This window comes from Musa acuminata, chromosome BXJ1-3 (genome assembly GCF_036884655.1).
Source record: "Musa acuminata AAA Group cultivar baxijiao chromosome BXJ1-3, Cavendish_Baxijiao_AAA, whole genome shotgun sequence".
Taxonomy (NCBI): domain Eukaryota; kingdom Viridiplantae; phylum Streptophyta; class Magnoliopsida; order Zingiberales; family Musaceae; genus Musa; species Musa acuminata.
The window spans coordinates 1158163-1171757 of NC_088329.1; the positions used below are offsets into that span (position 1 = coordinate 1158163).

A 13595-nucleotide genomic window follows, 5' to 3' on the forward strand; every position below is an offset into this window, starting at 1 on the left:
AATAATAATAATAATAATAAAATTCAACCGTTCAAGAAGTTTCAATGATACAAAAAAAAAGGGGCACAGAGGAGGACTTGGCATTGTGTAAAGAATCCCCACCGTAGGCCACCCTGCTCTGCCCACTGCACATGGTTTTATTCTTGTTCTACTGTACACGATTAGGACAAGCAGGCCTCATAATTGCTATGTTTCTGTGGCAGTGACACGGTGAAGTTCAATGACAACTTCATCGAATCTCAGCGACAGGTTATTGGTTAACATGGCCATGATAATACCATCACCAGCTATTCCTCCATCTATCTATCTATACACAGCCAACAGTAAAGCCAGACTAGCTACCTACCTGCCTACCTATTCCTCCCTTTCTTTTCCCATGTGTATTATCTAAGAATATAAATCGATTAGCATGTCTTATCTAACATCTTAAGTTTTTTAGATTAATCAAAAAAACAAAAAAACGTTGTTATAAAAAGCTTATCAAGATCATACATTAGAAAAATATATTTTCGATCAATTTAAATATTACCTATTAGATTTGAGTGAAGTTATTCTCTCTTCCAACGATGCGGGAGCATTGAGTTTATCTTAATTTTGCCCTACTTTATTTCATTCCCTTCTTGTTTATTTGTAGGTGTAATCTCAAATTCTTTTAGAAAATATATATCACTAGTAATGTTCGATAAATAAAGTAAATCATGATGTTCACGGAAATATAACTCTAGTCACCCATGAGGTCAAATAAGAATTTCAATATGGTTGTATATGTCATGACTCTATTAAATATAAAGTACTGAACTACTAATTGTCAAGAAATGAAAGATTACAAGTATAATCCTCTCTCAAATAGCAGTGACAAATACTACTAGTAGAAGATCTAAAACCATAAAGGAAGAAGAAACCTAAATGAAAATGAAAAATACTATATCGAACTTTCAAGATACTTATGAAATCTTGAACTCCATCTCTAAACTTGAATACTCTTAAGACTTAGGTACTCTACATCTGGGTGATTTAGGTATAGGATGATACCTTAATCTATGATAAAATCATCTTATCTTACAATATTCACATTTATTTAGTTTTATAGAGGCTCCCCTATCTTATCTAATCAGGTTTTCTAAAACTCAATTTTATCAATTCCCTATGGAATAAAGCCCTTAAAAACTCTCCAAATGACAGCTTTAATTTTCGCATATATCACTGTACAGAGCCTCAAAATGTATAGAGACTGAACTACTTGTATCACTGTAATTTGTCTTACCATGCAACTTCGAGGTCAAAGGGAAGAACAATGATAGCCATTCTTTCTTGTAGGGAACTCCAAGAAACAATCGTAGCCATTCATAAACAGATGGCTTCAATCACCTTCTCGTCTCAAAGATTGCCTCAGCCTTGTGAGCCGACACTGCCATTGCTTGTGAGGCCTGACATCTTGCCATCTCAACCCTACTTTATTACTCTCCTCTCTGAACCACTCGTGGTCGGCTAATTAGCGATCGAACTCGATCGATGACTGATGCAATGCATCCATGTTCATTCATCGACATGAAGGACATCATCAAAAGGGTTGCAGAAAGATGGCCTGCCGGTGCCGGGCATCCCGGACCGCATCAGCCGCGCAAGAACAGCCGAGCATCGGAAATCGATGCGCCACGCACAATCCGAAAGGAAAGCAGTAGCAAGAACGAATCATCCAAGAATCGGGAGAAACCCCCCTCCCGATCGAACTCAATCGATGACCGATGCAATGCATCCATGTTCGTCCACATGAAGGACATCATCGAAAGGGCTGTGGAAAGATGAATTGCCGGTGCGGGGCATCCCGGACCGCATCATCCGCGCAGGAACTGCCGAACGTCGGAAATCGATGCGCCAACCGCAATCCGAAAGGAAAGCAGAAGCAAGAACGAATCATCCAAGAATCGGGAGAAACCCCCCTCCCGATCGAACTCAATCGACGACTGATGCAATGCATCCGTGTTCATCCGCATGAAGGACATCATCGAAAGGGTTGCGGAAAGATGAATTGCCGGTGCGGGGCATCCCGGACCGCATAATCCGCGCAGGAACTTCCGAGCGTCGGAAATCGATGCGCCAACCGCAATCCGAAAGGAAAGCAGTAGCAAGAACGAATCATCCAAGAACCGGGAGAAACCCCCCCACTCCGCCGATCAAATGTCGCATCGGCGTTCAAGAAGTGCTAGATTCGAAACAAGATCATGTCGAACAACCCAAACTCCAACAGAAAGAAGGAAGACATGATGATCATAAAGAGAATAGGAGGAAGAGGAAGGGAAAAGGTTACGGAGGAGAAAGAGAGAAGGGGAGGGGGAGATGAGTGTACCTGATAGCAAACAGGAGGTGAGCAGCACCGGGCGACGGCGATCGGCGGTCGTTGATGGCGGGGCGAGAAGCGTATTAGGCTCTCCGTCACGAACGGTGGCGAGAAGGAGGTTGGAGGAGAAGAGGGATGGCTGGCCGAGTGAAAGACGGGCGGGAGGACTATTTGAGGGCCGGACGAGAGAGTTCTCATATGGAATGACCACTATGCCCTCAAATACCATTTAACACTAATATTTTCTGAGAATGTGTTATGCACATATATTCTTATTTATTAGTATCACTCATGTCTACTGTCTAAAACATACTTCCTATATCAGCAATATGCAGTCCATGTTATAGTGGACTGCTTATCACACACACACAATAGCCAACTTTAGGTTTCGGTAAATGTACATATTCCCACAATAATATCTTCGATTAAATGAATAAGACAATGTAACTTCAAATCATCATTCATGCGAATGAGGTCAATGAAACTCTTCTGCAAGAGAAGGTTCTCTCCACACCAAGTTCCTTGTATCAGCCGTAAGAGCACAAGAAACCACCATGCAGCAATTTATGGATTTCATGAACTCAATATTATTTGCTCAACGTTCATTGTTTCAAAAGATTATAATCCTTAAACAATCACAGCACATACTAAATTTGATTGACATGCATTTTTCACACAAGTATATGTCAAAATTTAGTCAGAAAATCTTAAGACTTAAAACCTTGAGTTCAAACTGAAGTTCTTTAAGTTTACACACATCACACATCTGGGTTTTCGACTAGTTCACGACCTACATTGACCACTACTATAATGCTGGGAGTTTATCCCTTTTGAGTCGGCAGTAATTTGTATCTCAGTTCACTTGTTGTTGGCTATCGTAGAAAGCGTAAGCGCCATACGGTGGTAATACGTACATACCTGGGTAGTGAGGAGATAAACTGTATCCATCATACACCTGCCCTCCATAGTAAGCACCATTCCACCGCTTGCCACGTTCAGCTCTTGACTGTCAAAAACAGAAAAAGATCGGCAAGAGTAAATGATTTGACCTGTGATTTAGTTCACATTTAGATGAAGGATAAAATCCTACAGGTTTTTGCTACACCAAATAACCAATCAGACATAAGCCAACCTCAGCTAACATCCTCCATTTGCTCCTCAACAGAAGGGGCTTTTAGCCATCCAATTGCTAAATAAAGGTTTTATTTGGAAAATTGCAGGGACATCCACCAGCATCAAACTGCTCTGCCACGCTAGAGGAATTAAGAGTGGCAGAGTGGAAGGAACAAAGGAGATGAGGAGCAACATCCGTTTCTTTCTAATGTTGCTGGACTGAACTAAACCGGGATAAATGCCATCCAACACAGAGTGGACGACAACAAGGCCAGTAAGACATCAGAGGTAACAAGCATATCCCTAGTAGGAAGATGGGGGGATAAAGTTTTAGCTGAGAGGTGGAAATGGAGAACAAGAAAACTGCAATCACTAAATGTTGATTATCAAATAACAAGAAGCATCCTGACTGGTTAGCCAGATACCCATTAAACCTAATCCACTGATCAAAAGATTAAAGGCTGAGAATCTCTACTTTGATAATAATAATAATAATAATGAGAGAATTCTCATGCAAACTCAAGCTCCAACACTTTTGTGGGTTAAATTTTTTCTTCAAGACTTCTGTGAAGCCAAATGTAGGTAGGCACTGTAATATATACACCTCACACCAGGACAACTTGCTTAGTACAAGATTGTATAAAAATGGAATATGCATAGGTGAAAGCATCCCATTTTTTTGATCTCTCTACCTCTATCGATGATTTGAAAACACTAGTCAGCTTAAGACCAGTTAAAATGAACACTACTGACATCCTTATTGCCAATTTGGGTCCTAGTAGTTATATGACAATTGCTGCTCATTTTAACCATCCCCAAGCTCTATAGACAGAGCCCTATAGAGCCCACAACAACCTGGAAGGTTCAGTTCTGTTTGTGCAAACTCCATGGTTTTGATAATCTAAATTTAGTCTCAATCTAGAGAATTTTATGGCTGATAAAAAATATGACTGAAATTCTATTAACCATGATCCAAATTGGAAGGGTTTTGGCAGCATAGGAAATTAAGCTTGTCTATGATAATTTCAGCAGCCAGGCAGAGCCATATCTTTTTTTCATTTACAAAGGCAGAGCCATATCTTAACCTCAGAAGACTTCCTAAAAGATTCATTTACAGATTAAACCTCAATCATCGGAAGACTAATGTCCCTTGCAGGATAAAAAAAAAACCAAATGCTTGAAATTGTACATCTAGGAGTCAGTACCTGCTTTTTTGCAGGGTTGCGACCCCAAGACAGGCGAACTGTTTTCTTGCCAATAATTGTACCATTTAACTGTTGCATTGCTTCTTCAGCATTATTTCTGCATGGTTAGAAAAAAACATATATACAGCACTATAATCTATCTACTATAAACTTCAGAATAAGATAAATGCTATGTTTCACTTCAAGTATAATGTTCAGAAAAACACTAACAAAATGTACCTGTGAACAAAAAGAACAAAACCACATTGCTTTCCAACAGGAATTTTAACGGAGGCAACCTCACCATAGCGAGAAAAAGCTTCCTTAAGATCATCTTCATTGACATCTGGATCAAGCCCTCCAACAAATACCTTCAGCAGAAAACATATTATTAAAGGGCAGTATAAATACAGGATACCTCTATAAACACGTACAGACAAAATGTCCTTACTGTTGTATTAGCTGAATCCATGTCTGTTTGGGAGCCTGCTGCAGATGCACCATTTGGCCCAAAACCACCTAATAAATGCATGGTTTAGACTTGCAAGGGCAATTGTTTAGGGTAAAAAAACTAGGATCTAAAATGAAGAAATATAAAAAATATAGACAACTACAGTGGACCTTTGCAAATTGAACCCTGGTGTACATAACTAACAAAACACAAAACTGAGAGTGGATAAATACTGCCACTGTGTACGGATAAGATGAAGCATTTGTCTCAAGTTATATTCAAGATTGAGAGCCATCTACCAGTGCGACTAAGCCAGCAGAATTAAGTGAAACTCAAGATTAAGGTCAACCATAATCTTTACATCTATGTTTGAATATTATAGAGTTTTTTCTTATTTAGAATTATATCATGTTTCATAACTATTCTAATGTACTATCATAAAAAATGCATGCTGAGTCCTCTTTGAATTTGCTAGAGTCCAAATTGGAGTAGAAATGCCCCCACAAGACCAAGCCTTTCAACAAGGACAGGGCATGTCTGCCTAAAATGCTTCCTTTCTGAAACCATGGAATACTCCATTCTGAAACAAAGACCGGACATAACTCCCTGTCCCCATTTGATACACTAAAATAGAGTATACGGAACACTTTCTGAGTGTAAACAACAACGATCCTACATAAGAGGAACCTATTCCTACTCATTAGTCTTATGGTAATTCCTGTTCATACCATGCAATAACAATGTCGCCCATTCCTGATTTGATCCTATAACCTGAATCAAAACTATTTTATAAAGTATTCTTCATGGCAGAAAATAACATGCATGTTCCCACGTGATTTCTCCTCTTCTTCACCACCATTAACCGGTGGGTTCAACTAGGACTCCTCTCCACTTCTTGCTATCCTTCTCTTCTTTCTCCTTTTCTTCTCGTCCTGGATTAATCATCTTAAACCCTGGTCCAATCACAACGACAGAAGCAGGTTGTTTTTATCCACTAAAAGTCTTATCACCAATGGTTGGATCTCAAATTTAAGATACCCCAAAAAGAAAGTGAAAAAAAATCAATAATCAAACTGAAGCCCTTCCTGGCTGAAGCTCCAACATGGTTTGTATTATAGTTCCATGAACTATTTAAATGTGCATAGTAACTTCCACTTTAACTTTCCATGATGATAGCACAATAGATCATTGCATCTTGAGATAAATTTCCTGAATAGAACTGCACCAGACACTAAGTTTTTGTTGGATTTATTTTTAATGTCCAACATAATTGCTCGTTCCTTTAACTGGTCGACCACAGCCATAGGGTGGACACAAAACCCAACCATCCTCTAGAGGGAAAAGCATAAATATATTCCAACATGAAAGCAATAAAAAGCAGAAAAGAATAACAAGAAGATTGGGCCCAGAAGATTTTGCATTCACCAAATTGGACACAACGAATTTTTGCTTACAATCAAATGTAACAAACAAAGAATATCCACAAAAAATAAGACTCAAGTATAGAGAATATTAAGCTATGAAGGCAATTTATGCAGAATCGTTCAGAAGTAGATCACAAAAGAAGACCTATTGCAGCATGCATCATCAGAGATAATCTGTGGAACACATTGAAACATTCTAGCATCTCAAGGCATTATCCATGCTGCATAAATAATTAGATTGACATCAGAAGATCTGAAGATTCAGAACTTTCTTCATACTAGAGAAATTTTATAGTGATCAGGACTAACTGAATCAAGAAAGTATCATGTTAGCACCAGCTACGAATGACCTAAGCTGTGGGCCAACTTTGTAAAACGATCAACATAGAAAAGAGATGACAATGATGGGACAAAAGATAAACACATACCAGAAAACCTTTTAGGTGTAGCAAGGCCAACCCGCATAGGCCTCGTGGAACAATAAACACCATTCATCTCAGTGATGGCAAGTTTCTTCTCATTTTCATCCCCAAATCTTACAAACCCATAACCTTTTGAACGGCCAGTATGTGCATCCACAACCACTTTTGCTCCTTTTACTGATGAGTATTTAGTAACAAATGTTTCTTGCAAAATCGTATCAGTAACATCAGAAGCTAAATCGCCTACAAAAATGGAGTGATCAGAAGCAAGATCCGAGTGTTTATCACCCATGCTAAATGATGCCCAATTTAACCGATATGGATGATTAGTGTTTGGCATTAAATGGCTGCCGAAGCTCTGAAGTATGTTTTCAGCTGTCGCATGTGAATGAAACTCAACAAACCCATAACCCTCTGATTGTCCTGTCTGTTTATTGCGAATCACCTTTATAGAGACAACCTGTGTATCAAAACACATGTACAGATATACATATCAGGTTAGTTTCAAGTGTGTGTTCATACAACAATATCAGGTTACTTTTATAGAGACAACCTGTGTATCAAAACACATGTACAGATATACACATCAGGTTAGTTTCAAGTCTGTGGTCATACAACAATATAAGGTTACCTTCTAGTCTCCTACACATGCAACAAATCATAACTCAAAATATGATAAGTACAAGCATCTACTTTTCAAAATGAAATTAACCATTCTTTAGTTTGTGCATACTTAATGACTAATCATCAGATTAGTGTCAATACCACGACCACAATAGACTAGAATTGCAAGAGAGAAGGAAAAACTTAATGGAACCCGAGAAGGATAGGTGCATCCAACTGATATTGGCTGATTCCAACCATTTTCCGCAAAAGCAAAGGTGGGTTAAAATATTGGGAAGAATAACGTGGGTATGGCCAATTCAAGACCAGATCTTCCAATCCAGATCTATCCTTCAGACCTTGAATGAAGTAGTACCTAGACAACAAGAGGCAAGTTAAGCAAGGATATAGGCAAAATTATGGTAAGATTTGGAGCAAGGCAAGCCAAAGAAGGTTGGTTTCCATGGTGTCTCAGATAGCATCAAAATAGGACTAGCTGCAAATAAGGATCATAACAATGTAATACTGTTAATAAAATACACATGCGTTTTAACCTTTCCTACTTAATGCATGTGACTTTGTCAAGTTTTAGCCTTGACTACTGATACTTGGTCCGTTTGCCTAATTGACAAGACACATGAGTGGCATAAGTGGGGATGATGTTCAATCCTTATAATTTAAGCAAACAAATCTAAGAAGGAAGCAGTTATTGTGTGCCTTAAGTACAAAAAAAAGCCAGAGAACAGTCGTAAAAGAAATTGCATATCCCTAAGCTTCAGATGCATGTAGAAATTGTCCGAAGTAAAGCATATCCACAATGTTACATATATTTCCTGAGGAAAAGATGCCATGCAAATTAGATAATAATAATAATAATCAATCTATAAATATTGGGGAGGCAACAGATGATTTGTCTTCACAATGTTAGCTGGTCAACAAAGGCCACTTTTCTTGAAAGCAATTTCCTTAATTTTGAAGTATAAGAAGAAGTTCTATCCCACCAACGGAATGGACAGTCATTTACAGATTAGAATGCTTTTATAAACCAATTATTCCCTAAGTAAAATTTCCCAAAAAATATATATAACAACAGTTGAGATTAAATTTCGCAATGGTATGTTTAAAATGTAGCTTTTATAGTCTTAATTTCTAACATAAATGATAAAATTATCCACATCTCATGCAGATATAAACTAAAAGGAATCATTATCATTTTGTTCATGCATCCGGCGACCTATAAGCTCAAACATCCATATATACTCCAAGCATATATATATAGCAAACGGAAGGATTCAGGAAGACCCAATTCATATTTAAGAAAGAGAATAATCTTCTCATCAATTAGGAAGAACGACAACATCTGGCGGGGGAAGTTTAAACCCTGACCTCACCACTGTGGCCGAAGCAACCGTGGAGGTAGTTCTCGTCCATCCAGTAGTGGAGATCCCCTACCCAGATCGTCCGCTTCTCGTCCTCCGCAGCGGCGTCCACGGCCTGATGGAGGCGGATCGATTTCAACGGCGGCGGCGGGGGAGGAGGCGTGGGGGTCTGGTGGTAGGCCACGAAGGGGTGCCCATACGGTGGCGGCGCCATCATCGGGTGCTGCATCACCATCGCTGGCGCCGGGTACCGCACAGCGGCCCAGGGCTGGGGCGGCGGGGTGCGCCGCGGATCTACGCCAGCCACCGGTTGCATCTTCGCCGTCGCCGCCGCTACGATGAAGTCGGCGAGCGAGGCACGCGGAGCCACACAGAGCGATGCCGAGGAGGGGGGGTCGCGTGGCGGCGGCGAAGGGTTTAAATAGGGACGCGGCTTCGAAACGATGTTTGATGCTGGCCGTCAGATCATGATGCAGCTGGCGCGATCTTCGTTAATTGCTAGGGGGAGGCCCCAGGGCGGCGGGTTTGGGATTGGACCAGATCCGAGTTTGTGCCGGACCGTGACAAACCAATTCTGTACCGGTTTATGACAACATGTCGGTTCCGGTTTAATCAACACCGATCTTGTACTAATGGGCCGGGCTATCATAGCCCATACATTGAGGTTAAGGGATGCAGTGGAAGCCCAATTAACTTATTGAGTAAAGATATAAATTGACATGAATATTTAATGTGTTACTATTATTAATTTAGACTAAGAATATTTTTAGTTTAGACTTTAAAAAAATTAGTATATTAGCTATCATATTGGGTTTGGTCATGACAAATGATATCGAAAATGATCTATTATTAGAGATGAGGAGGGACTTGGATCTTATATACATCATAGGTTATGTTCCGGAGTCATAAGGTTAGATATATCAATTCAAACTTTACATTGGTTAAAGTCCTGAGTTTAGGTTTCTCTTTTACATGTGATAAGTAGTTCTTTATGATTTAGATGCACAGTTGGTATTAATCATACACCTGATTAAATGATTCTGTATGATTCAAAAAGGATCATATGATGCCGATCAATGTCATTTGGCAGGCAGAAGGAACCAACTTTCCTTAACTAATGCCATATTTAATGGAGTCTTCAATCTCCTAAGATTCGGATGGTATCGGAAGATTCGGATCCAAAAGCTAGTCAATCATTCAGATACGAGAGATCTCCAAAAGATTCCACGGCCCAAACAAGCATGTACTGATAAACACTAATAATCTTATCAAGATTTGGAACCTTTGGAGTGTATTGCTTCCGTACTCACCACCTGTTCTTGATAACATAGAGTAGTATGCAAAGGCCATTAGAGCATCAGAAAGCAGCGGAGTCTCCTCTTGCATTTGACCTGCGTCTTGTGATTCTAAAGCACTTGTGCTTGGCAACAATGAAGGTGGGGAGACCGGCTTTCTGCAAGCCCATGATCACCTCACCTCACCATGGCTTTGTGAGCTGTAGAAAGTTGTCTGATACCCTTCAAATATATCTCAGACTGCATTTAACTTATCAGTTGTCATTTTGAACTCCAAGTCCATTGTTCCTATGCTAGAAAAGAAGGTTTGAAATTGGAGGAACACAAAGTTCATGTAGATTGTCTTTCTTTTTATATTTTCTGATTGGTTAGGTTAAAATTTATGACTTGTTTCAAAAGAACATTCAGAGATATCATACAAGAGCTACCCTTAGCTTCAGAGGATAATATCAGACACTAGTTCTTGAAGTTCTTATAAGGAAAAAATATATATACTTCTAATTAGTTAAAGGAAAGAGAAAGTGTGCAGTTTAGATGGAAATAAATCAATAGTAAATACAAATCAAACAAAAATCACAGAACAGTGAAGTCTCCTTTTCATTTAAGGGAACATTATTAAGGGCAAAAGCTGAATGAAACACAAAGGAAAGCTAATCAACACCACGAGGGAAAGACTACAGACACCCAACACATGCATGCAGAAACGTATACACGATGGGGGAGAGAAGCATTCATCTGCATGCTCTTCAGCCACATTGTTTGGACGTGGAACCTTCTTTTATATAGAAAAGGTAGAGAAGCATCGCCTTCTCTCCGTTTACGAGAAGCAGATGCCGGCAGCGACAAAGAGTTCTTTTCATTTTGTTTGGGATCACAGTCTAACAAGAACAAAGATTCGATCGAATGTGATCACACGCTCTTGCCGACAACCTTGTCGTGAAGAGCATGGCCAATACCGGGACTGTGACCTGGAGTAGTTGGACGAACATCTTTATTCTCCATTGAAGAGGGCGCATGCGCTTCAACTTCGACAGGGGGCGACGCAGCCATGACTTGTACTGGCAGTAGTGTTTCTTTTCTGCGACTGTCACCTTGAATTAAGCATCTCCTGCACCCTCTGGTCTTGTCGTCCAGCAAATAGCTTGCCTCAATAGTAGGAGTTACAGTGATAAAGATCACCAGAATAAGAAGAGCAGCAATGCAGCACTTGTTTGCATCCATGGGAGAGCTAGAGAGAGAGAGAGAGAGAGAGAGAGAGACAACGGGTGTGGAAGATTCTGCTCTCCGCTCCTCTCATTTCTCACAACTATTTATAGTGGTATTAAGCATTAAACAAGAAGTGGACGATGCATTACTCTATAAGTATGCAAAGCTCATTGAAGGAGCACACTATGCTTCTCTCTTTGCGCTTCCTCCTTTTCTTTTCTTTGTTAGGGCCACCATGATGAACAAGAGTACTCCTTAAACAGTTCATCTTGTAGTCCAAGAGCACAATAAATGTGAGATAAGACCGCGAACGAGGATCATTAAACCAAAAGGATTGAGAAGGTAGTGATGAGGGCAATAACGGCAATGGGACATGGGTTAACATCGGCTGCGCCCGGATGATACCTTGCGCCTCGGTTGACTTGACAGCGCTCGGCCAAAACAGATCAGAACGTCGACCGAGGCACATTAACATTTTGCGCGAGCCCGATCCTTCTCGCCATGCTAACACCGGTGTCAGACGTTACCAGGAGTACGATCCTGCTCCCTGCAAGCGGGCACATCAAGCAACGGTAACCTTCCTTATAAAAACCCTCGCGCTCAGGAGGAGGAGGAGGAGGGAAAAACAAAGACAAAAACCCCTTGTGACTATCAACTGACTTGATCATCGGAGGGGTCGGGTCGAGCCTCCCGACCTGACCTGTGTGCAGGGACGAAGACGGAGCGCCTCCCACCGCGTGCCTAGGCGAGGAGTTCCCTTCCAGAGGAAACGGTCATCCCGTCACGATCGGACCACCGCAATCGGCCACCTCAGCAATCTCAAGGGTCGCTCAGGAAGATCCCCAATCATTTGGACTCGAACCCAGCCGTGTTAGCCCCGAGGCCATGGCTTAAAGTTGTTGACACCAACATTTTTAGCGCTAGAAGGAGGGCCCGAATGTCGAGGGATCAGCAGATCGACCCGCACGAACCCACAGCTGAGGGGTCTCGCCTGATCGGGGCTCCCAAGGAACGCCCTCCGCATGGCGAACCTCGAGATGAACACCCTGCCACGACCTCAGAGCGCTATTGGCGGATATTCAACGACCCGGGCTTGTCGCCACCCGACGGTGCCCTAGCCGACCCGTCGCCTGTGTTGTCCGAGGCCTTTCAGGACCTTGCTTATCAAGTCCGAGCTCTGATGGGTATGGTGCAATCCATTATCTCACTTGTTTCTCGTCCGACGCACTCGCCTGCGATCCAACCGCTGCGGCAACAGGAGCCACCCATTCAGGCTCACACGCCACCTCCGGAGCTCCCCACTTCGCCTCGAGTCCGATCGGCCCCACTCGGGGACCGGGTGATGGCAAACCCGAGCGGGCGCCCAGAACTCGAGGCATTATCTTCGGATTCAATGGATTCCCTGCGAACCCAATTACGCTTTGTTAGTCAGCGGCTCGATAAAGTGCAAAAGGAGGTTCGCAAGTCAAAGGGAGAGCTCAGGGAGGACGCGCACCAAGGGTCTCCGTTCGCGCCTGAGATACAAGATCAGGCAGTCCCCCCGAACTTTCGCCTCCCCTCTCTCGAGGCGTACGACGGCGCCACCGACCCAACGAACCATGTAGCCACCTTCCGTGCCCAAATGGCGTTTTATGGAACCTCATACGCCCTGATGTGCAGGGCATTCCCCACGACTCTGAGGGGGCCAGCCCGTGCATGGTATAATAGTCTGAAGCCCGGGGCGATCACTTCCTTCGATCAGCTCGCCAGGGACTTTGAGCTTAACTTCCTAGCCTACGCCCGGCCGGAGCCATCCGTTGCATTGCTCCTCGGACTCAACCAAAGGGAGGACGAGCCCCTCTCACATTTTGTGGATCACTTTGCCATGCAAATCCGAGGTTTGTCGGACACTCATCCCTCTCTGTTAATGTAGGCGTTTATGATAGGCCTGCGACCTTCCAGATTTTCCTGGTCCATCGCAGAGCGACCCCCCACCGCGGTACCGGAGATGCTCCAGTGAGCTAACCAGTACATCACGGCGAAGGCCTAGATGGCCGTGAGGAGGTGGAGTGACTTTTAGCAGTAGGCTTCATAGAAGAGGAGGGCGCTCGAGGACCAAGAGCACACGGCCTTCCTCACCGAACAAACTCCCCGAGTTTGAGTCGTCCTCCTCGACTGCATGTTGCCCAAGACCACCTCTG

General features: G+C 42.3%; 1 protein-coding gene across 1 annotated transcript; it reads right to left on the reverse strand.

The window, feature by feature from the left end:
• Positions 1-2965: 2965 nt before the first annotated feature.
• Positions 2966-9316, reverse strand: LOC103977180 (polyadenylate-binding protein RBP47). Its single transcript, XM_009392630.3, has 6 exons — positions 8922-9316; positions 6939-7392; positions 5087-5154; positions 4876-5006; positions 4657-4753; positions 2966-3344 (listed from the first exon to the last, which is right to left on the reverse strand). The coding sequence occupies exons 1-6, from the start codon at positions 9228-9230 to the stop codon at positions 3192-3194; spliced, it is 1212 nt and encodes a 403-aa protein (XP_009390905.2). The 5' UTR covers positions 9231-9316; the 3' UTR covers positions 2966-3191.
• Between the last annotated feature and the right edge of the window lie 4279 nt (positions 9317-13595).